Consider the following 25000-nt stretch of genomic DNA (forward strand, 5'->3'; position numbering starts at 1 on the left):
TCCCCTCCCATCCCTCTCTCTCCCCTCCCAGCCCTCTCTCTGCCCTCTCTCCTCTCTCTCCCCTCCCTGCCTGCTCTCCTCTCTCCCAGCCCAGCCCTCTCTCTCCCCTCCCAGCCCTCTCTCTCCCCTCCCATCCCTCTCTCTCCCCTCCCAGCCCTCTCTCCTCTCTCCTCCCCTCCCAGCCCTCTCTCTCCCCTCCCAGCCCTCTCTCTCCCCTCCCAGCCCTCTCTCCTCTCTCCCCTCCCAGCCCCTCTCTCCCCTCCCAGCCCTCTCTCCCCTCCCAGCCCCCTCTCTCCCCTCCCAGCCCTCTCTCCCCTCCCAGCCCTCTCTCCCCTCCCAGCCCCCTCTCTCCCCTCCCATCCCTCTCTCCTCCCCTCCCAGCCCTCTCTCCCCCCCTCCCAGCCCCCTCGCTCCCCTCCCAGCCCTCTCTCTCCCCTCCCAGCCCTCTCTCTCCCCTCCCATCCCTCTCTCTCCCCTCCCAGCCCTCTCTCCTCTCTCCTCCCCTCCCATCTCTCTCTCTCCCCTCCCATCCCTCTCGCTCCCCTCCCAGCCCTCTCTCTCCCCTCCCAGCCCTCTCTCTCCCCTCCCAGCCCTCTCTCTCCCCTCCCATCCCTCTCTCCTCCCCTCCCAGCCCTCTCTCCCCTCCCTCCCAGCCCCTCTCTCCCCTCCCAGCCCTCTCTCTCCCCTCCCAGCCCTCTCTCCTCCCCTCCCAGCCCTCTCTCCCCTCCCTCCCAGCCCTCTGTCTCCCCTCCCAGCCCTCTCTCCCCTCCCTCCCAGCCCTCTCTCCCCTCCCTCCCAGCCCTCTCTCCCCTCCCTCCCAGCCCTCTCTCTCCCCTCCCAGCCCTCTCTCTCCCCTCCCTCCCAGCCCTCTGTCTCCCCTCCCAGCCCTCTCTCCCCTCCCTCCCAGCCCTCTCTCCCCTCCCTCCCAGCCCTCTCTCCCCTCCCTCCCAGCCCTCTCTCTCCCCTCCCAGCCCTCTCTCTCCCCTCCCATCCCTCTCTCCTCCCCTCCCAGCCCTCTCTCCCCTCCCTCCCAGCCCCTCTCTCCCCTCCCAGCCCTCTCTCTCCCCTCCCAGCCCTCTCTCCTCCCCTCCCAGCCCTCTCTCCCCTCCCTCCCAGCCCTCTCTCTCCCCTCCCAGCCCTCTCTCTCCCCTCCCAGCCCTCTCTCTCCCCTCCCATCCCTCTCTCCTCCCCTCCCAGCCCTCTCTCCTCCCCTCCCAGCCCTCTCTCTCCCCTCCCAGCCCTCTCTCCTCCCCTCCCAGCCCTCTCTCCCCTCCCTCCCAGCCCTCTCTCTCCCCTCCCAGCCCTCTCTCCCCTCCCAGCCCTCTCTCCTCCCCTCCCAGCCCTCTCTCCCCTCCCTCCCAGCCCTCTCTCCTCCCCTCCCAGCCCTCTCTCCCCTCCCAGCCCTCTCTCCTCCCCTCCCAGCCCTCTCTCCCCTCCCTCCCAGCCCTCTCTCCCCTCCCAGCCCTCTCTCCCCTCCCTCCCAGCCCTCTCTCCTCCCCTCCCAGCCCTCTCTCCCCTCCCTCCCAGCCCTCTCTCTCCCCTCCCAGCCCTCTCTCTCCCCTCCCAGCCCTCTCTCTCCCCTCCCATCCCTCTGTCTCCCCTCCCAGCCCTCTCTCCCCTCCCTCCCAGCCCTCTGTCTCCCCTCCCAGCCCTCTCTCTCCCCTCCCAGCCCTCTCTCTCCCCTCCCAGCCCTCTGTCTCCCCTCCCAGCCCTCTCTCTCCCCTCCCTCCCAGCCCCTCTCTCCCCTCCCAGCCCTCTCTCTCCCCTCCCAGCCCTCTCTCCTCCCCTCCCAGCCCTCTCTCCCCTCCCTCCCAGCCCTCTCTCTCCCCTCCCAGCCCTCTCTCTCCCCTCCCAGCCCTCTCTCTCCCCTCCCATCCCTCTCTCCTCCCCTCCCAGCCCTCTCTCCTCCCCTCCCAGCCCTCTCTCTCCCCTCCCAGCCCTCTCTCCTCCCCTCCCAGCCCTCTCTCCCCTCCCTCCCAGCCCTCTCTCTCCCCTCCCAGCCCTCTCTCCCCTCCCAGCCCTCTCTCCTCCCCTCCCAGCCCTCTCTCCCCTCCCTCCCAGCCCTCTCTCCTCCCCTCCCAGCCCTCTCTCCCCTCCCAGCCCTCTCTCCTCCCCTCCCAGCCCTCTCTCCCCTCCCTCCCAGCCCTCTCTCTCCCCTCCCAGCCCTCTCTCTCCCCTCCCAGCCCTCTCTCTCCCCTCCCAGCCCTCTCTCTCCCCTCCCAGCCCTCTCTCTCCCCTCCCAGCCCTCTCTCCCCTCCCTCCCAGCCCTCTCTCTCCCCTCCCAGCCCTCTCTCTCCCCTCCCAGCCCTCTCTCTCCCCTCCCAGCCCTCTCCCCTCCCTCCCAGCCCTCTCTCTCCCCTCCCAGCCCTCTCTCTCCCCTCCCAGCCCTCTCCCCTCCCTCCCAGCCCTCTCTCTCCCCTCCCAGCCCTCTCCCTCCCCTCCCAGCCCTCTCTCTCCCCTCCCAGCCCTCTCTCCCCTCCCTCCCAGCCCTCTCTCTCCCCTCCCAGCCCTCTCTCTCCCCTCCCAGCCCTCTCTCCCCTCCCTCCCAGCCCTCTCTCTCCCCTCCTCTTTGAGATTCCCTTCTTTTAACTCTTGCTCTTTTTGTGTCTCATTTCTAGTGGTCTGTTTGCCAGTCACTACACAGAAACACACTACCTGGAAGACGGCAGCGCGGTCACCGGCTCTCACAACCTCACGGTACGGTATTACGTCTAATGGAGTCTCACAACATCACGGTACGGTATTAAGTCTAATGGAGTCTCACAACCTCACGGTACGGTATTACGTCTAATGGAGTCTCACAACATCACGGTACGGTATTACGTCTAATGGAGTCTCACAACATCACGGTACGGTATTACGTCTAATGGAGTCTCACAACATCACGGTACGGTATTACGTCTAATGGAGTCTCACAACATCACGGTACGATATTAAGTCTAATTCAGTCTCACAACATCACGGTACGGTATTAAGTCTAATGGAGTCTCACAACATCACGGTACGGTATTAAGTCTAATGGAGTCTCACAACATCACGGTACGGTATTAAGTCTAATGGAGTCTCACAACATCACGGTACGGTATTAAGTCTAATGGAGTCTCACAACATCACGGTACGGTATTACGTCTAATGGAGTCTCACAACATCACGGTACGGTATTACGTCTAATGGAGTCTCACAACATCACGGTACGATATTACGTCTAATGGAGTCTCACAACATCACAATACGATATTAAGTCTAATGGAGTCTCACAACATCACGGTACGGTATTAAGTCTAATGGAGTCTCACAACATCACGGTACGGTATTAAGTCTAATGGAGTCTCACAACATCACGGTACGATATTACGTCTAATGGAGTCTCACAACATCACAGTACGATATTAAGTCTAATGGAGTCTCACAACATCACAGTACGATATTAAGTCTAATGGAGTCTCACAACATCACGGTACGGTATTAAGTCTAATGGAGTCTCACAACATCACAGTACGATATTAAGTCTAATGGAGTCTCACAACATCACGGTACGGTATTAAGTCTAATGGAGTCTCACAACATCACGGTACGGTATTAAGTCTAATGGAGTCTCACAACATCACGGTACGATATTACGTCTAATGGAGTCTCACAACATCACGGTACGATATTAAGTCTAATGGAGTCTCACAACCTCACGGTACGATATTAAGTCTAATGGAGTCTCACAACATCACGGTACGGTATTAAGTCTAATGGAGTCTCACAACCTCACGGTACGGTATTAAGTCTAATGGAGTCTCACAACATCACGGTACGGTATTAAGTCTAATGGAGTCTCACAACATCACGGTACGGTATTAAGTCTAATGGAGTCTCACAACATCACAGTACGATATTAAGTCTAATGGAGTCTCACAACATCACGGTACGATATTAAGTCTAATGGAGTCTCACAACATCACAGTACGATATTAAGTCTAATGGAGTCTCACAACATCACAGTACAGTATTAAGTCTAATGGAGTCTCACAACCTCACAGTACAGTATTAAGTCTAATGGAGTCTCACAACCTCACAGTACAGTATTAGGTCTAATGGAGTCTCACAACATCACGGTACGGTATTAAGTCTAATGGAGTCTCACAACCTCACGGTACGGTATTAAGTCTAATGAAGTCTCACAACATCACAGTACAGTATTAAGTCTAATGGAGTCTCACAACCTCACGGTACGGTACTAAGTCTAATGGAGTCTCACAATTTGGAGTTAAGTCAAATCAAATCAAATGTCTTTATAAAGCCCTTCTTACATCAGCTGATGTCACAAAGTGCTGTACAGAAACCCAGCCTTAAACCCCAAACCAGCAAGCAATGCAGGCGTAGAAGCACAGTGGCTAGGAAAAACTCCCTAGAAAGGCCAGAACCTAGGAAGAAACCTAGAGAGGAACCAGGCTATGAGGGTTAAGTAATCTCTATGTCCTAGATTGATAGAACCACTTGGCAACTAACAGACAAACAGGAAAACGACAAGGCATACTACATACCTATTACCATACAATAACAATACATACTTCAAACCTATTACCATACAATAACAATACATACTTCAAACCTATTACCATACAATAACAAGGCATACTTCAAGCCTATTACCATACAATAACAAGGCATACTTCAAACCTATTACCATACAATAACAAGGCATACTTCAAGCCTATTACCATGCTGTTGTTCTTCCCTCTCTCTATGGAGCTCAGAGACCTCTTGTTGAACCTGTCAGGATGAGGGGTTGTCGTCCCTCCGTTTAGAGGAAAACGGACTGAAGGAAATGTTGACGCTCCTGTAATATCAGTTTAGTCTAGTACCCACAGTTCAGTCTGTCTGCTGAAGCTGCTGTGGTGGGACCGTGGAGAGGAGAGGTGTATTGTGGGTAGTGGCTAGTACCCACAGTTCAGTCTGTCTGCTGAAGCTGCTGTGGTGGGACCGTGGAGAGGAGAGGTGTATTGTGGGTAGTGGCTAGTACCCACAGTTCAGTCTGTCTGCTGAAGCTGCTGTGCAGGGACCGTGGAGAGGAGAGGTGTATTGTGGGTAGTGGCTAGTACCCACAGTTCAGTCTGTCTGCTGAAGCTGCTGTGGTGGGACAGTGGAGAGGAGAGGTGTATTGTGGGTAGTGGCTAGTACCCACAGTTCAGTCTGTCTGCTGAAGCTGCTATGGTGGGACAGTGGAGAGGAGAGGTGTATTGTGGGTAGTGGCTAGTACCCACAGTTCAGTCTGTCTGCTGAAGCTGCTGTGGTGGGACAGTGGAGAGGAGAGGTGTATTGTGGGTAGTGGCTAGTACCCACAGTTCAGTCTGTCTGCTGAAGCTGCTATGGTGGGACAGTGGAGACGAGAGGTGTATTGTGGGTAGTGGCTAGTACCCACAGTTCAGTCTGTCTGCTGAAGCTGCTGTGGTGGGACAGTGGAGAGGAGAGGTGTATTGTGGGTAGTGGCTAGTACCCACAGTTCAGTCTGTCTGCTGAAGCTGCTGTGGTGGGACAGTGGAGAGGAGAGGTGTATTGTGGGTAGTGACTAGTACCCACAGTTCAGTCTGTCTGCTGAAGCTGCTGTGGTGGGACAGTGGAGAGGAGAGGTGTATTGTGGGTAGTGGCTAGTACCCACAGTTCAGTCTGTCTGCTGAAGCTGCTGTGGTGGGACAGTGGAGAGGAGAGGTGTATTGTGGGTAGTGACTAGTACCCACAGTTCAGTCTGTCTGCTGAAGCTGCTGTGGTGGGACCGTGGAGAGGAGAGGTGTATTGTGGGTAGTGGCTAGTACCCACAGTTCAGTCTGTCTGCTGAAGCTGCTGTGGTGGGACAGTGGAGAGGAGAGGTGTATTGTGGGTAGTGGCTAGTACCCACAGTTCAGTCTGTCTGCTGAAGCTGCTGTGGTGGGACAGTGGAGAGGAGAGGTGTATTGTGGGTAGTGGCTAGTACCCACAGTTCAGTCTGTCTGCTGAAGCTGCTGTGGTGGGACAGTGGAGAGGAGAGGTGTATTGTGGGTAGTGACTAGTACCCACAGTTCAGTCTGTCTGCTGAAGTTGCTGTGGTGGGACAGTGGAGAGGAGAGGTGTATTGTGGGTAGTGGCTAGTACCCACAGTTCAGTCTGTCTGCTGAAGCTGCTATGGTGGGACTGTGGAGAGGAGAGGTGTATTGTGGGTAGTGACTAGTACCCACAGTTCAGTCTGTCAAAGAAGATGTGGTCTGCTTGCTTGGTCTTTCTGTGTCCAGTCCATTGTTCCTTTCTACGTTTCCCAAAGTGAAGAAGTTACTGTAAATATACAAGATGAAACACTGTGAAAGTAGGAATTTAATTACGGACTTGATACACGGCAAATGGTTAAACCTTACGGAACATTCATGAAAATATGAACATCTTGCTTCTATCATGCAGTACATGTTCAACCCACACATTCACGTGGACAATTTTTTCCACACAGGGCATCATGTTTCAGTTGATCCTGCTGTGGACTGGGACTAGGTCAGACTATCCCTGACTCTGGCTGGGTTTGACCCACTCAGCACAGACATTCCACAACACAGGCACAATAAGGGAGCTGTGATGAACCAGACTGGACCGGGTCTGGGTTGGTTTGACCCACTCAGCACAGACATTCCACAACACAGGCACAATAAGGGAGCTGTGATGAACCAGACTGGACCGGGTCTGGGTGGGAGCAATCCACTGAGAGTCTAGTACACACACAGGGCTGGTGCGCTTGGGGTCCCTGTGAACTCAGCTTGATCTGACCAACAATACCCCTACTATTAGCAGGGGACATAATGAAAGCTCCTCCCCTCAGCAGGGGACATCACGAAAGCTCCTCCCCTCAGCAGGGGACATAGCGAAAGCTCCTCCCCTCAGCAGGGGACATAATGAAAGCTCCTCCCCTCAGCATGGGACATAATGAAAGCTCCTCCCCTCAGAAGGGGACATAACGAAAGCTCCTAACCTCAGCAGGGGACAAAATGAAAGCTCCGCCTCCCCTCAGCAGGGGACATAATGAAAGCTCCTCCCCTCAGCAGGGGACATAATGAAAGCTCCTCCCCCCCTCAGCAGGGGACATAACGAAAGCTCCTCCCCCCTCAGCAGGGGACATAACGAAAGCTCCTCCCCCCTCAGCAGGGGACATAACAAAAGCTCCTCCCCCCCTTAGCTGGGGACATAACAAAAGCTCCTCCCCCCCTCAGCAGGGGACATCTCGACCCACATCACCTCACCAGTCCCTGCTATTCCCCCAGTCCCCCTAGTGACTGGGTCCCCTAGTGACAGGATCCCCTAGTTACTGGATCCCCTAGTGGCCGGATCCCCTAGTGACCGGGTCCCCTAGTGACCGGATCCCCTGGTGACCGGGTCCCCTGGTGACCGGGTTCCCTGGTGACCGGATCCCCTGGTGACCGGATCCCCTGGTGACCGGGTCCCCTAGTGACCGGATCCCTAGTGACCCGGTCCCCTAGTGACACTCAAGCCCCTAGTGACTGGATCCCTTATTGACTGGATCCCCTAGTGACTGGATCCCCTAGTGACTGGATCCCCTAGTGACTGGATTCCCTAGTGACCGGATCCCCTAGTGACCGGATCCCCTAGTGACCTGGTCCCCTAGTGACCGGATTCCCTAGTGACCGGATCCCCTATTGACCGGATCCCCTTGTGACCGGATCCCCTAGTGACCGGTTCCCCTAGTGACCGGATCCCCTAGTGACCGGGTCCCCTAGTGACCGGGTCCCCTAGTGACCGGATCCCCTAGTGACCGGATCCCCTATTGACCGGGTCCCCTAGTGACTGGATCCCCTAGTGACTGGATCCCTTGGTGACTGGATCCCCTGGTGACTGGATCCTCTGGTGACTGGGTCCCCTGGTGACTGGGGCCCCTGGTGACCGGATCCCCTGGTGACCGGATCCCCTGGTGTCCGGATCCCCTTTTGACCGGGTCCCCTAGTAACCGGATCCCCTAGTGACCCGGTCCCCTAGTGACACTCAATCCCCTAGTGACTGGATCCCTTATTGACTGGATCCCCTAGTGACTGGATCCCCTAGTGACTGGATCCCCTAGTGACCGAATTCCCTAGTGACTCAAACCCCTAGTGACTGGATCCCCTAGTGACTGGATCCCCTAGTGACAGGATCCCCTCATGACTGGATCCCCTAGTTACTGAGTCCCCTAGTAACTGGATCCCCTAGTGACCAGATCCCCTAGTGACCGGATCCCCTCGTGACTGGGTCCCCTAGTGACCGAATTCCCTAGTGACTCAAACCCCTAGTGACTGGATCCCCTAGTGACTGGATCCCCTAGTGACAGGATCCCCTCATGACTGGATCCCCTAGTTACTGAGTCCCCTAGTAACTGGATCCCCTAGTGACCAGATCCCCTAGTGACCGGATCCCCTCGTGACTGGGTCCCCTAGTGACTGAGTCCCCTAGTGACTGGGTCCCTTCATGGGAGTGTCAGACTGGAGGGTTCCACAGTCCCCTAGTAACTGGGTCCCTTCATGGGAGTGTGGGACTTCCAGTCTTCCATCAGTCTAAGACGGACTGATCCATTGGTGATTTATTGGCCAGTCTGGAGGGAGTTAGGGGGGAGGGGGGAATCTGAGCCCCTTCATTCCCCCATTTCATGTATCAGTATTTTATGCCAGCTAAGCGTCTGTCAGAGGCAAGGTATTAGACGGAGGGAGGGAGTGATGAGTGAGGGAGGGAGGGATGAGGGAGGGAGGGAGTGATGAGTGATAGCCTCTTCACTTCTCCGTCCTTCCCCTTTCATTTGTCTGTTTTATAGCTCTCTGTAATGGAAGAGTTTCCAGGCATTGTTCCTCACTCAAAGGACGTACCAGACACAGGAAGGGAGACCCTTGTCCTTCATGACAGATAGTTAAAATACAAGAGCTCAGAACGTATTGTATCCATACAAAAAGTGTAAGAATAAACATATGGTAATTATGAACAAAATACAGGTTTGATAGATTGTACATTCACAAAGGTGTACAACATTCACAGAAGTGTTCAACAGGGCAGTCCAATCTCCCCAGTTTGATACATTCACAGAGGTGTACAACAGGACAGTCCAATCTCCACAGTTTGATACATTCACAGAGGTGTACAACATTCACAGAGGTGTACAACAGGCCATTCCAATCTCTCCTTTCCATTTTGGGATCTTAATTTGAGCCAGTTTGCTACAGCAGGAAAATAATCCTGCAGCAACAGGAAATGTGAATTATTGTGTTGATTATAATTAATGGACATTATTGTAGGGGTTGATACAGTTTATGTTAGGGCAAAAATCAAAAAAAAAAAATCTGACATTTTTTTTTAAAGTGGAAATTACAAACTTTAAACCTTGAATACAGTACAAAGTTTGATTTTTTTCCTAAAAATCCTCATCAACAGACGAGATCAGAGTGATCAAATTACATCTGTAGTTTCCATTTAAATCAGGTCAGGTGTCAAATTACATCTGTAGTTTCCATTTAAATCAGGTCAGGTGTCAAATTACATCTGTAGTTTCCATTTAAATCAGGTCAGGTGTCAAATTACATCTGTAGTTTTCATTTAAAGCAGGTCAGGTGTCAAATTACATCTGTAGTTTCCGTTTAAAACAGGTGATGGATATCATTTGTTGGGGGGGGGGGGGGGGGGGGGTGGATGGTAATTTGACCATCCATCTCTCCCCCCCCCCCCAACACATGATATCCATCGCAGTTCTGACATCATCAATGGAACACGAGGTCATAGTATTAATGCAGGGTTCTGTTCTGTACTAGATCTGACCCTGCTTCTCTCTGCTACACGCTGTAGCTTTATCTAATGTAATGGCTCTTCTTCTTTTACATACACCTGAAAAGGGTGTGTTTATGTCCCAAACGGAACCCTATTCTGTATTTAGTGCACTACTTTTGACCAGGGTTCATAAGGGACTGGTCAAAATTAGTGCACTAAATAGGGAATAGGGTACCGTTTCGGGGGCCAAAATGTGTCTGGCAGGACTCGGTATGGACTAGCGTGTAGTTGAGGACTGGGCCAACACTTAAGACGTCGATATACACGTCAGAATACTTCAGGCTGAAGTAGGGATGACAGGAAAGGACACTTGTGTACAGGGAAATTATTGTAGATGTTCATAGAAGACAGAAAGCAGAGTAGAAGTTTTGGAGAGAGGACTAAGGTCTGGTCTTCTGGAACCTCCTAGAAAGCAGAGTAGAAGTTTTGGAGAGAGGACTAAGGTCTGGCCTTCTGGAACATCCTAGAAAGCAGAGTAGAAGTTTTGGAGAGTGGACTAAGTTAAGAGGTATGGTGTTCTGGAACATCCTAGAAAGCAGAGTAGAAGCTTTGGAGAGAGGACTAAGGTCTGGCCTTCTGGAACATCCTAGAAAGCAGAGTAGAAGTTTTGGAGAGTGGACTAAGTTAAGAGGTCTGGTCTTCTGGAACATCCTAGAAAGCAGAGTAGAAGCTTTGGAGAGAGGACTAAGGTCTGGACTTCTGGAACATCCTAGAAGGCAGAGTAGAAGCTTTGGAGAGTGGACTAAGTTAAGAGGTCTGGTCTTCTGGAACATCCTAGAAAGCAGAGTAGAAGCTTTGGAGAGAGGACTAAGGTCTGGACTTCTGGAACATCCTAGAAGACAGAGTAGAAGCTTTGGAGAGTGGACTAAGTTAAGAGGTCTGGTCTTCTGGAACATCCTATAAAGCAGAGTAGAAGCTTTGGAGAGAGGACTAAGGTCTGGTCTTCTGGAAAACATCCTAGAAAGCAGAGGAGAAGTTTTGGAGAGTGGACTAAGGTCTGGTCTTCTGGAAAACATCCTAGAAAGCAGAGTAGAAGCTTTGGAGAGAGGACTAAGGTCTGGTCTTCTGGAAAACATCCTAGAAAGCAGAGTAGAAGTTTTGGAGAGTGGACTAAGTTAAGAGGTCTGGTCTTCTGGAACATCCTAGAAAGCAGAGTAGAAGCTTTGGAGAGAGGACTAAGGTCTGGCCTTCTGGAACATTCTAGAAGGCAGAGTAGAAGCTTTGGAGAGTGGACTAAGTTAAGAGGTCTGGTCTTCTGGAACTTCCTAGTTCCACGGTGAAGGACCAATAATTACACGACGGGTCTCTCTGAGAAAACTGATCAGACGCTGAACATGTGGAATCAGCAGCAGGTGAACAACAACCACCTTGGAAAAGAGTAAAGACGAATCCTGAAATGTACAGAGGTCTATATTTGGAGAAGGGAGGGGTGGAGAAACCACATGTCCATGTTTTACTGTGCAGCAGTGAAGTAGTCAGGGAGGAAGGGCCTGGGTCTGGACCATAGGTACCACATGAGATGGCCTGGGTCTCGACCATAGGTACCACAGGAGATGGCCTGGGTCTGGACCAGAGATGGCCTGGGTCTGGACCATAGATGGCCTGGGTCTGGACCATAGGTACCACATGAGAGGGCCTGGGTCTGGACCATAGGTACCACAGGATATGGCCTGGGTCTGGACCAGAGATGGCCTGGGTCTGGACCATAGGTACCACATGATATGGCCTGGGTCTGGACCATAGATGGCCTGGGTCTGGACCATAGGTACCACATGAGAGGGCCTGGGTCTGGACCATAGGTACCACAGGAGATGGCCTGGGTCTGGACCATAGGTACCACAGGAGATGGCCTGGGTCCGGACCAGAGATGGCCTGGGTCTGGACCATAGGTACCAGAGGAGGTGGCCTGGGTCTGGACAATAGATGGCCTGGGTCTGGACCATAGATGGCCTGGGTCTGGACCATAGATGGCCTGGGTCTGGACCATAGATGGCCTGGGTCTGGACCATAGACAGAAGCTGTATTTTCACTTCAAACCAGATACTTCCTCCACTGTCCTACCTTCCTGTCCCTCCTACCTACCCTGACAGTCTGGCCTTGTCCTAACAGTATGTTAAACTCTCTGTCCTACCTTCCTGTCCCTCCTACCTACCCTGACAGTCTGGCCTTGTCCTAACAGTATGTTAAACTCTCTGTCCTACCTTCCTGCCCCTCCTACCTACCCTGACAGCCCGACCTTGTCCTAACAGTATGTTAAACTCTCTGTCCTACCTTCATGCCCCTCCTACCTACCCTGACAGTCTGGCCTTGTCCTAACAGTATGTTAAACTCTCTGTCCTACCTTCCTGCCCCTCCTACCTACCCTGACAGTCTGGCCTTATCCTAACAGTATGTTAAACTCTCTGTCCTACCTTCCTGCTCCTCCTTCCTACCCTGACAGTCCGGCCTTGTCCTAACAGTATGTTAAACTCTCTGTCCTACCTTCCTTCCCCTCCTACCTACCCTGACAGTCTGGCCTTGTCCTAACAGTATGTTAAACTCTCTGTCCTACCTTCCTGCCCCTCCTACCTACCCTGACAGTCTGGCCTTGCCCTAACAGTATGTAAAACTCTCTTCTCAGACGAACTGCTACTACCACGGAATGGTGCAGGGACACATCTATTCTGACGTCAGCCTCAGTACCTGCTCAGGTCTCAGGTGAGTGTGTGTGTGTGTGTGTGTGTGTGTGTGTATGTGTGTGTGTGTGTGTGTGTGTGTGTGTGTGTGTGTGTGTGTGTGTGTGTGTGTGTGTGTGTGTGTGTGTGTGTGTGTGTGTGTGTGTGTGTGTGTGTGTGTGTGTGTGTGTCAGTGGGCCTCCTGTATGTATTGTCATGTCATTAACCCATGGTCTAATGAACCTCAACGCTCCAGTGACCGACTAGCAAAGCAGTAAGATTAGCCTGAAGCAACGGGCATTCTCATCAACTGTCTCATCATCAATGTTGTTGTTCTCTGTTTCTCTCTGCCTCTGTTTCTCTCTGCCTCTGTGTTCTTCTCTGTTTCTCTCTGAAACTAAAGATTAACAGAGTTACCATATAAACACACCTTACACGAAACCCAAACCAGCTGCGTGCGTGCGCCATCGTGCGCCATCGTGCGCAATCATGCAAAAATATATTTTGTCCCCTGAGACGAGATTACGACACGCAGGTTAAAATATCAAAACAAACTCTGAACCAATAACAGTAATTTGGGGACAGGGCGAAAAACAGTAAACATTTAACGTTATGGCAATTTAGCTAGCTTGCACTTGCTAGCTAATTTGTCTTATTTAGCTAGCTTGCCCTTGCTAGCTAATTTGTCTTATTTAGCTAGCTTGCACTTGCTAGCTAATTTGTCTTATTTAGCTACCTTGCTGTTGCTAGCTAATTTGTCCTGGGATACAACGTTAAACACTGAGTTGTTATTTTACCTGAAATGCACAAGGTCCTCTACTCCGCCAATTAATCAACACATAAAACGGTCAACCGAATCGTTTCTAGTCATCTCTCCTCCTTCTAGGCTTTTTCATCTTTGAACTTATATGGCATCTAAACTTTCATAGTATTACCACGACAACCGGCAAAACAGTTCATCTTTCAGTCACCCACGTGGGCATAACCAATGAGGAGATGGCACGTGGGTAGCTGCTTCTATAAACCAATGAGGAGATGGGAGAGGCAGGACTTGCAGCGTGATCTGCGTCAGAAATAGAAAGGACTTCTATTTTAGCCCTTGGCAACGCAGACGCTCGTTGACGCGCGCGAGCAGTGTGGGTGCAATAATTGAATAACATAGATTTCTAAATTAATTTTGTAACGCTCGCGCACGCGACACAAGTGGTGTAGTCAGGGTATCAGTAATGAATGGAAATGGAAATTCATCCCTGTGTTAATTGATCCAAGACAACGATCTACAGTCAGAGTAATACAAGTCTTTAACACAGTGAAGACATGCAAAGCTGGAAAAAAGAACCGTTCAGCGTTCACACATGTCAAGTAGGAGTAACGAGTCTGCTCATTTTTCTGGACATCATCAGGAATGTCGTTCCCAAAACGTGCCAACAGTTTTCCTCCTCTAAGGAGTGATAGGGGTAATTGTTAAGCCCTTGAGTGCATTCCCAATTGGTACCCTATTCCCTATGTGGTGCACTACTTTTAACCAGAGCCCCATAGAGTTCTTGTTAAGAGTAGTGCACTATATAGGGAATAGGGTGCCGTTTGTGATGCAAGGCCCTGTTTTACAGGCCGCTCATTTTTCTGCCCCTCTACAACCTGTTTCTGCATAGACAGATGCAGAGGGCTTAGTTTGACGACTGCTATGCTGCCTGGCGCGATGGCCAAGACAAATTGTTTCGGGGTTTTTAGTTGGCAGCTATAGTCTGGCTTTGGGAGCGTTTTTTAATGTTAAGTTTATGTGGTTATGAATGTTGTCAAGAGGTTGATAAAAAGTTTTGGCCCAGTTTCAGTGGACGAAGACGTCACTTTAAATCACCAGGGCTGTTTTTATTAGTGTGAGAAAAGTTGACGGTGAGAAATAAGAGACTCTCATCACGGACAGACGGAGAATGAGAAACCACCGGGGAGGATATTACTATATTTCTTATTAAGCCAAATGTCTGCCTCTTGATTTGTTCCCACAGTGAGACTTTATCGACGAGGTAAAAGTAGTGTTACCCACAAAGCATCTCAATTGGGGCGGCAGCGTAGCCTAGTGGTTAGTGCGTTGGACTAGTCACCTGAAGGGTTGCTAGATCAAATCCCCGAGCTGAAAAGGTACAACTCTGTCATTGTAACGGTTTTCTTGAGTTGAAGGAGAGGCGGACCAAAACGCAGCGTGGTTATTATTCATGGTTCTTTAATGAAGTAACTATACATGAATAGACTAACAAAACAATAAACATGACAAAACCTAAACAGCCCTATCTGGAGCAAACACAGAGACAGGAACAATCCCCCACGAACCACTCAAAGAATATGGCTGCCTAAATATGGTTCCCAATCAGAGACAACGATAAACACCTGCCTCTAATTGAGAACCACTCCAGACAGCCATAGACTATTCTAGAGAACCCCACTATACCACAATCCCGATACCTACGAAAACCCCAAGACAAAACACACCACATAAATAAACCCATGTCACACCCTGGCCTGACCAAATTAATAAAGAAAACACAAAATACTAAGACCAAGGCGTGACAGTCATTCTGTCCCTGAACAAGGCAGTTACCCCGCTGTCATTGAAAATAAGAATTTGTTCTTAACTGACTTGCCAAGTCAAATAAAGGTTCAAATAAAAATAAGAGATCCATTGTCCAACATTCTGTAGAAAAAAAACATCATGACAGACATTTAAGAAATGTTCTTCTACTTCATTGATTGATGATCGATTGATTGATTGATCAATATCACTCTTGTATTCCCAGTGGCTTCATATCACTAGAAAACAGATCTTACGTGTTGGAGCCGTCAACGGATCCCCCCAGTGGATCCCACAGGATCTACCGGTCAGAACAGCTCAACCTCACACCTGGCTCGTGTGGCCATGGCTTCAACATATCGCTGGTTCATGGAGACGCCCAGAACAGCCACAACCAATCAGACAGCCCCTTCGGAGCCTTCAGCACCAGGGTAAGCAGCATACATGGAATACCATGGCTGTGTTTACACAGGCAGCCCCAATTCTGATCTTTTGCCACTAATTGGTCTTTTGATCAATCAGATCAGAATCTTTTGCCAATATATAGGCAAAATATCAGAATTGGGCTTCTTGTGTCAACACAGCCGTAGTCTCTTAAGCTAAATGTTCCATTTCAACATTTTGCACAAAAAAATGAATGTTTAGCTCATGAGACTTGGGGTCAAAGACAGTGTATCTGTATATATATCTGGAATGGGCTAGTGATCTTCTAGAATCCTCTAGGAAAACATTACTGCTGTCTTTACGTCCATCTACAGATAATCTAGGAGGGATCCAGATCAAACCTCAGTCAGTAGAGACTAGGAGGTCTTCAGATCAAACCTCAGTCAGTAGAGACTAGGAGGGATCCAGATAAACCTCAGTCAGTAGAGACTAGGAGGTCTTCAGATCAAACCTCAGTCAGTAGAGACTAGGAGGTCTTCAGATCAAACCTCAGTCAGTAGAGACTAGGAGGTCTTCAGATCAAACCTCAGTCAGTAGAGACTAGGAGGTCTTCAGATCAAACCTCAGTCAGTAGAGACTAGGAGGTCTTCAGATCAAACCTCAGTCAGTAGAGACTAGGATGTCTTCAGATCAAACCTCAGACAGTAGGGACTAGGAGGTCTTCAGATCAAACCTCAGACAGTAGAGACTAGGAGGTCTTCAGATCAAACCTCAGTCAGTAGAGACTAGGAGGTCTTCAGATCAAACCTCAGTCAGTAGAGACTAGGAGGGATCCAGATCAAACCTCAATCAGTAGAGACTAGGAGGTTTTCAGATCAAACCTCAGTCAGTAGAGACTAGGAGGTCTTCAGATCAAACCTCAGTCAGTAGAGACTAGGAGGTCTTCAGATCAAACCTCAGACAGTAGAGACTAGGAGGTCTTCAGATCAAACCTCAGTCAGTAGAGATCAGGAGGTCTTCAGATCAAACCTCAGTCAGTAGAGACTAGGAGGGATCCAGATCAAACCTCAGTCAGTAGAGACTAGGAGGGATCCAGATCAAACCTCAGTCAGTAGAGACTAGGAGGTCTTCAGATCAAACCTTAGACAGTAGAGTCTAGGAGGGATCCAGATCAAACCTCAGTCAGTAGAGACTAGGAGGGATCCAGATCAAACCTCAGTCAGTAGAGACTAGAAAGGATCCAGATCAAACCTCAGTCAGTAGAGACTAGGAGGTCTTCAGATCAAACCTCAGTCAGTAGAGACTAGGAGGGATCCAGATAAACCTCAGTCAGTAGAGACTAGGAGGTCTTCAGATCAAACCTCAGACAGTAGAGACTAGGAGGTCTTCAGATCAAACCTCAGTCAGTAGAGACTAGGAGGTCTTCAGATCAAACCTCAGTCAGTAGAGACTAGGAGGTCTTCAGATCAAACCTCAGTCAGTAGAGACTAGGAGGTCTTCAGATCAAACCTCAGTCAGTAGAGACTAGGATGTCTTCAGATCAAACCTCAGACAGTAGGGACTAGGAGGTCTTCAGATCAAACCTCAGACAGTAGAGACTAGGAGGTCTTCAGATCAAACCTCAGTCAGTAGAGACTAGGAGGTCTTCAGATCAAACCTCAGTCAGTAGAGACTAGGAGGGATCCAGATCAAACCTCAATCAGTAGAGACTAGGAGGTTTTCAGATCAAACCTCAGTCAGTAGAGACTAGGAGGTCTTCAGATCAAACCTCAGTCAGTAGAGACTAGGAGGTCTTCAGATCAAACCTCAGACAGTAGAGACTAGGAGGTCTTCAGATCAAACCTCAGTCAGTAGAGATCAGGAGGTCTTCAGATCAAACCTCAGTCAGTAGAGACTAGGAGGGATCCAGATCAAACCTCAGTCAGTAGAGACTAGGAGGGATCCAGATCAAACCTCAGTCAGTAGAGACTAGGAGGTCTTCAGATCAAACCTTAGACAGTAGAGTCTAGGAGGGATCCAGATCAAACCTCAGTCAGTAGAGACTAGGAGGGATCCAGATCAAACCTCAGTCAGTAGAGACTAGGAGGGATCCAGATCAAACCTCAGTCAGTAGAGACTAGGAGGGATCCAGATCAAACCTCAGTCAGTAGAGACTAGGAGGGATCCAGATCAAACCTCAGTCAGTAGAGACTAGGAGGGATCCAGATCAAACCTCAGTCAGTAGAGACTAGGAGGGATCCAGATCAAACCTCAGTCAGTAGAGACTAGGAGGTCTTCAGATCAAACCTCAGACAGTAGAGACTAGGAGGGATCCAGATCAAACCTCAGTCAGTAGAGACTAGGAGGGATCCAGATCAAACCTCAGTCAGTAGAGACTAGGAGGGATCCAGATCAATCCTCAGTCAGTAGAGACTAGGAGGGATCCAGATCAAACCTCAGTCAGTAGAGACTAGGAGGGATCCAGATCAAACCTCAGTCAGTAGAGACTAGGAGGTCTTCAGATCAAACCTCAGTCAGTAGAGACTAGGAGGTCTTCAGATCAAACCTCAGTCAGTAGAGACTAGGAGGTCTTCAGATCAAACCTCAGACAGTAGAGTCTAGGAGGGATCCAGATCAAACCTCAGTCAGTAGAGACTAGGAGGGATCCAGATCAAACCTCAGTCAGTAGAGACTAGGAGGGATCCAGATCAAACCTCAGTCAGTAGAGACTAGGAGGGATCCAGATCAAACCTCAGACAGTAGAGACTAGGAGATCTTCAGATCAAACCTCAGTCAGTAGATACTGAGATAGTAGAGATATGCGCTCCTTTGAACACCACTATGTGTTACCGTGGTGACGCCATTCGCCGGTTCCATTCATGTTGTTTAACGTGTTAACGTTTAACTTGCCCCCAATTCAATTAACATGTTGTTATGTTAACATGTTACCTATCTCTAGGAGACGCCGGCAGAGAGATACTGTAGTGTCCTGTACTGTCTGAATATCTATATTACCTATCTCTAAGAGATGCCGGCAGAGAGATACTGTAGTGTCCTGTACCGTCTGAGACGGGAGGAGAGAGGGAGGGACACCGACAGAGAGATACCGTAGTGTCCTGTACCGTCTGAGACGGGAGGAGAGATGGAGAGACACCAACATAGAGATACTGTAGTGTCCTGTACCGTCTGAGAAGGGAGAGAGAGGGAGGAACGCTGACAGAGAGATACTGTAGTGTCCTGTACCGTCTGAGATGGGATGAGAGAGGGAGAGACACCGACAGAGAGATACCGTAGTGTCCTGTACCGTCTGAGACGGGAGGACAGAGGGAGGGACACCTACAGAGAGATACCGTAGTGTCCTGTACCGTCTGAGATGGGAGGGACACCGACAGAGAGATACCGTAGTGTCCTGTACTGTCTAAGATGGGAGAAACACCGACAGAGAGATACCGTAGTGTCCTGTACCGTCTGAGACGGGAGGACAGAGGGAGGGACACCTACAGAGAGATACCGTAGTGTCCTGTACCGTCTGAGAAGGGAGAAGAGAGGGAGGGTGGGAGAGGCTGAGGAAAGGGGTTAGGTATGAGATCAGGTACCAAATGTAACACGTGTCTGCGATTTGTCCCTGTGATTTAAAGCTGTTTTGACTTTGTCCTCTGTTTTATCACTGGACTGGAAAAGAATGATGACTAGACTATTAGCTGTGGATTTAAGTGCCTCTGAAATATTTCCGTATGCAGCTATAGAATAAAATAGAATAGAATAGATTCCTAATTGTTCTGTATTCAGCTGTAGAATAGAATAGATTCCTAATTGTTCTGTATTCAGCTGTAGAATAGAATAGAATAGATTCCTAATTGTTCTGTATTCAGCTGTAGAATAGAATAGATTCCTAATTGTTCTGTATTCAGCTGTAGAATAGAATAGATTCCTAATTGTTCTGTATTCAGCTGTAGAATAGAATAGATTCCTAATTGTTCTGTATTCAGCTGTAGAATAGAATAGATTCCTAATTGTTCTGTATTCAGCTGTAGAATACAATAGAATAGAATAGATTCCTAATTGTTCTGTATTCAGCTGTAGAATAGAATAGATTCCTAATTGTTCTGTATTCAGCTGTAGAATAGAATAGATTCCTAATTGTTCTGTATTCAGCTGTAGAATAGAATAGATTCAGAATTGTTCCGTACGCAGCTGTAGAATAGAATAGATTCAGAATTGTTCCGTATGCAGCTGTCCTTGAAACGGCTCCTTCTCCTGCTCCGAAGTGGTAGGCTGTGGCATCAAAGACTCTAATTGGCCAATACATAATAGCGTCAGAAACCCAGGTTTTGTAACGGGAGAGAGCACAATCACACGCACGCATGCACGAACACACACACACACAGACACACACACACACACACACACACACACACACACGCACACACACACACACAGTCTTGTACAGCTAACCTTATGGGGACACACAATTCAGTCTCATTCAAAATCCTATTTTCCTAAACCCTTACCCGTACTCCAACCTAACCAAAAAACATAACATTAACCCCTAACCTAACCCTAGCTCCTAATCCTAACCCTTTATGAAATTCTAACCTTAACCCTAAACCCCATAGAAATAGCATTTGACCTTGTGGGGACTAACAAAATGTCCCCAGTTGGTACATTCTTGTTTGTTTACTATTCTTGTCGGGACTTCTGGTCTCACAGAGTAGCCTGTCTGTCCTGGTTTAGGCCTGTCTCTCAGAGTAACCTGTCTGTCCTGGTTTAGGCCTGTCTCTCATAGTAGCCTGTCTGTCTTGGTTTAGGCCTGTCTCTCAGAGTAGCCTGTCTGTCCAGGTTTAGGCCTGTCTCTCAGAGTAGCCTGTCTGTCCTGGTTTAGGCCTGTCTCTCAGAGTAGCCTGTCTGTCCTGGTTTAGGCCTGTCTCTCAGAGTAGCCTGTCTGTCCTGGTTTAGGCCTGTCTCTCAGAGTAGCCTGTCTGTCCAGGTTTAGGCCTGTCTCTCAGAGTAGCCTATCTGTCCTGGTTTAGGCCTGTCTCTCAGAGTAGCCTGTCTGTCCTGGTTTAGGCCTGTCTCTCAGAGTAACCTGTCTGTCCTGGTTTAGGCCTGTCTCTCAGAGTAACCTGTCTGTCCTGGTTTAGGCCTGTCTCTCAGAGTAGCCTGTCTGTCCTGGTTTAGGCCTGTCTCTCAGAGTAGCCTGTCTGTCCTGGTTTAGGCCTGTCTCTCAGAGTAGCCTGTCTGTCGTGGTTTAGGCCTGTCTCTCAGAGTAGCCTGTCTGTCCTGGTTTAGGCCTGTCTCTCAGAGTAACCTGTCTGTCCTGGTTTAGGCCTGTCTCTCAGAGTAGCCTGTCTGTCCTGGTTTAGGCCTGTCTCTCAGAGTAACCTGTCTGTCCTGGTTTAGGCCTGTCTCTCAGAGTAGCCTGTCTGTCCTGGTTTAGGCCTGTCTCTCAGAGTAGCCTGTCTGTCCTGGTTAAGGCCTGTCTCTCAGAGTAGCCTGTCTGTCGTGGTTTAGGCCTGTCTCTCAGAGTAGCCTGTCTGTCCTGGTTTAGGCCTGTCTCTCAGAGTAACCTGTCTGTCCTGGTTTAGGCCTGTCTCTCAGAGTAGCCTGTCTGTCCTGGTTTAGGCCTGTCTCTCAGAGTAGCCTGTCTGTCGTGGTTTAGGCCTGTCTCTCAGAGTAGCCTGTCTGTCCTGGTTTAGGCCTGTCTCTCAGAGTAGCCTGTCTGTCGTGGTTTAGGCCTGTCTTTCAGAGTAGCCTGTCTGTCGTGGTTTAGGCCTGTCTCTCAGAGTAGCCTGTCTGTCGTGGTTTAGGCCTGTCTTTCAGAGTAGCCTGTCTGTCGTGGTTTAGGCCTGTCTCTCAGAGTAGCCTGTCTGTCCTGGTTTAGGCCTGTCTCTCAGAGTAGCCTGTCTGTCCTGGTTTAGGCCTGTCTCTCAGAGTAGCCTGTCTGTCCTGGTTTAGGCCTGTCTCTCAGAGTAGCCTGTCTGTCCTGGTTTAGGCCTGTCTCTCAGAGTAGCCTGTCTATCCTGGATTAGGCCTGTCTTTCAGAACAGGCGGATTTGATGGGGTGGCAGGAGGGATAAAGAGGGTTGTGCGTAGGGTCCTGACTTTCATCTTTGCTCATACACACCAGGAGGTTGTTCATTATGGCTGGGGTTGTTCAGTATGGCTGGGGTTGTTCAGTATGGCTGGGGTTGTACAGTATGGCTGGGGTTGTACAGTATGGCTGGGGTTGTACAGTATGGCTGGGGTTGTTCAGTATGGCTGGGGTTGTTCAGTATGGCTGGGGTTGTACAGTATGGCTGGGGTTGTTCAGTATGGCTGGGGTTGTACAGTATGGCTGGGGTTATACAGTATGGCTGGGGTTGTACAGTATGGCTGGGGTTATACAGTATGACTGGGGTTGTACAGTATGGCTGGGGTTGTACAGTATGGCTGGGGTTGTTCAGTATGGCTGGGGTTGTACAGTATGGCTGGGGTTGTACAGTATGGCTGGGGTTGTACAGTATGGCTGGGGTTATACAGTATGGCTGGGGTTGTACAGTATGGCTGGGGTTATACAGTATGACTGGGGTTGTACAGTATGGCTGGGGTTGTACAGTATGGCTGGGGTTGTACAGTATGGCTGGGGTTGTTCAGTATGGCTGGGGTTGTACAGTATGGCTGGGGTTGTACAGTATGGCTGGGGTTATACAGTATGGCTGGGGTTGTACAGTATGGCTGGGGTTATACAGTATGGCTGGGGTTGTACAGTATGGCTGGGGTTGTACAGTATGGCTGGGTTGTTCAGTATGGCTGGGGTTGTACAGTATGGCTGGGGTTGTACAGTATGGCTGGGGTTGTTCAGTATGGCTGGGGTTGTACAGTATGGCTGGGGTTGTACAGTATGGCTGGGGTTGTACAGTATGGCTGGGGTTATACAGTATGGCTGGGGTTATACAGTATGGCTGGGGTTGTTCAGCATGGCTGGGGTTGTACAGTATGGCTGGGGTTGTACAGTATGGCTGGGGTTGTACAGTATGGCTGGGGTATTTCAGTATGGCTGGGGTTGTTCAGTATGGCTGGGGTTGTACAGTATGGCTGGGGTTGTACAGTATGGCTGGGGTTGTACAGTATGGCTGGGGTTGTACAGTATGGCTGGGGTTGTACAGTATGGCTGGGGTTATACAGTATGGCTGGGGTTGTACAGTATGGCTGGGGTTATACAGTATGACTGGGGTTGTACAGTATGGCTGGGGTTGTACAGTATGGCTGGGGTTGTACTTTATGGCTGGGGTTGTTCAGTATGGCTGGGGTTGTACAGTATGGCTGGGGTTGTACAGTATGGCTGGGGTTATACAGTATGGCTGGGGTTGTACAGTATGGCTGGGGTTATACAGTATGGCTGGGGTTGTACAGTATGGCTGGGGTTGTACAGTATGGCTGGGTTGTTCAGTATGGCTGGGGTTGTACAGTATGGCTGGGGTTGTACAGTATGGCTGGGGTTGTTCAGTATGGCTGGGGTTGTACAGTATGGCTGGGGTTGTACAGTATGGCTGGGGTTGTACAGATTGGCTGGGGTTATACAGTATGGCTGGGGTTGTACAGTATGGCTGGGGTTGTACAGTATGGCTGGGGTTATACAGTATGGCTGGGGTTATACAGTATGGCTGGGGTTGTTCAGCATGGCTGGGGTTGTACAGTATGGCTGGGGTTGTACAGTATGGCTGGGGTTGTACAGTATGGCTGGGGTATTTCAGTATGGCTGGGGTTGTTCAGTATGGCTGGGGTTGTACAGTATGGCTGGGGTTGTACAGTATGGCTGGGGTTGTTCAGTATGGCTGGGGTTGTTCAGTATGGCTGGGGTTGTTCAGTATGGCTGGGGTTGTACAGTATGGCTGGGGTTATACAGTATGGCTGGGGTTGTTCAGTATGGCTGGGGTTGTTCAGTATGGCTGGGGTTATACAGTATGGCTGGGGTTGTTCAGTATGGCTGGGGTTGTACAGTATGGCTGGGGTTGTACAGTATGGCTGGGGTTATACAGTATGGCTGGGGTTATACAGTATGGCTGGGGTTGTTCAGTATGGCTGGGGTTGTACAGTATGGCTGGGGTTATACAGTATGGCTGGGGTTGTTCAGTATGGCTGGGGTTGTACAGTATGGCTGGGGTTATACAGTATGGCTGGGGTTATACAGTATGGCTGGGGTTGTTCAGTATGGCTGGGGTTGTACAGTATGGCTGGGGTTGTTCAGTATGGCTGGGGTTGTACAGTATGGCTGGGGTTGTACAGTATGGCTGGGGTTGTACAGTATGGCTGGGGTTGTACAGTATGGCTAGGGTTATACAGTATGGCTGGGGTTGTACAGTATGGCTGGGGTTGTACAGTATGGCTGGGGTTGTACAGTATGGCTGGGGTTGTACAGTATGGCTGGGGTTGTACAGTATGGCTGGGTTGTACAGTATGGCTGGGGTTATACAGTATGGCTGGGGTTGTACAGTATGGCTGGGGTTGTACAGTATGGCTGGGGTTGTTCAGTATGGCTGGGGTTGTACAGTATGGCTGGGGTTGTACAGTATGGCTGGGGTTGTACAGTATGGCTGGGGTTGTTCAGTATGGCTGGGGTTGTTCAGTATGGCTGGGGTTGTACAGTATGGCTGGGGTTGTACAGTATGGCTGGGGTTGTTCAGTATGGCTGGGGTTGTTCAGTATGGCTGGGGTTGTACAGTATGGCTGGGGTTGTACAGTATGGCTGGGGTTGTACAGTATGACTGGGGTTGTACAGTATGGCTGGGGTTGTACAGTATGACTGGGGTTGTACAGTATGGCTGGGGTTGTACAGTATGGCTGGGGTTGTACAGTATGGCTGGGGTTGTACAGTATGACTGGGGTTGTACAGTATGGCTGGGGTTGTACAGTATGGCTGGGGTTGTACAGTATGGCTGGGGTTGTACAGTATGGCTGGGGTTGTTCAGTATGGCTGGGGTTATACAGTATGGCTGGGGTTGTACAGTATGGCTGGGGTTGTACAGTATGGCTGGGGTTGTACAGTATGGCTGGGGTTATACAGTATGGCTGGGGTTGTACAGTATGGCTGGGGTTGTACAGTATGGCTGGGGTTGTACAGTATGGCTGGGGTTGTACAGTATGGCTGGGGTTGTTCAGTATGGCTGGGGTTATACAGTATGGCTGGGGTTGTTCAGTATGGCTGGGGTTATACAGTATGGCTGGGGTTATACAGTATGGCTGGGTTGTACAGTATGGCTGGGTTGTACAGTATGACTGGGGTTGTACAGTATGGCTGGGGTTGTTCAGTATGGCTGGGGTTGTACAGTATGGCTGTGGTTGTACAGTATGGCTGGGGTTGTTCAGTATGGCTGGGGTTGTACAGTATGGCTGGGGTTGTACAGTATGGCTGGGGTTATACAGTATGGCTGGGGTTGTACAGTATGGCTGGGGTTTGTTCAGTATGGCTGGGGTTGTACAGTATGGCTGGGGTTGTTCAGTATGGCTGGGGTTGTACAGTATGGCTGGGGTTATACAGTATGGCTGGGGTTTGTTCAGTATGGCTGGGGTTGTACAGTATGGCTGGGGTTTGTTCAGTATGGCTGGGGTTGTACAGTATGGCTGGGGTTGTTCAGTA

General features: G+C 50.2%; 1 protein-coding gene across 1 annotated transcript in view; it reads left to right on the forward strand.

Moving 5' to 3' along the window:
- Positions 1 to 25000, forward strand: part of LOC110510837 (disintegrin and metalloproteinase domain-containing protein 12) — a 226301-nt gene that overhangs the window by 102650 nt on the left and 98651 nt on the right. Inside the window, exons 4-6 of the mRNA XM_090217802.1 lie at positions 2619 to 2697; positions 12422 to 12498; positions 15248 to 15452. Coding sequence (XP_090073928.1) covers positions 2619 to 2697; positions 12422 to 12498; positions 15248 to 15452 — 361 coding nt within the window. The remainder of the gene's footprint in view (positions 1 to 2618; positions 2698 to 12421; positions 12499 to 15247; positions 15453 to 25000) is intronic.

This window comes from Oncorhynchus mykiss, chromosome 23 (assembly GCF_057628025.1).
Source record: "Oncorhynchus mykiss isolate SJ-2025 chromosome 23, ASM5762802v1, whole genome shotgun sequence".
Classification (NCBI taxonomy): domain Eukaryota; kingdom Metazoa; phylum Chordata; class Actinopteri; order Salmoniformes; family Salmonidae; genus Oncorhynchus; species Oncorhynchus mykiss.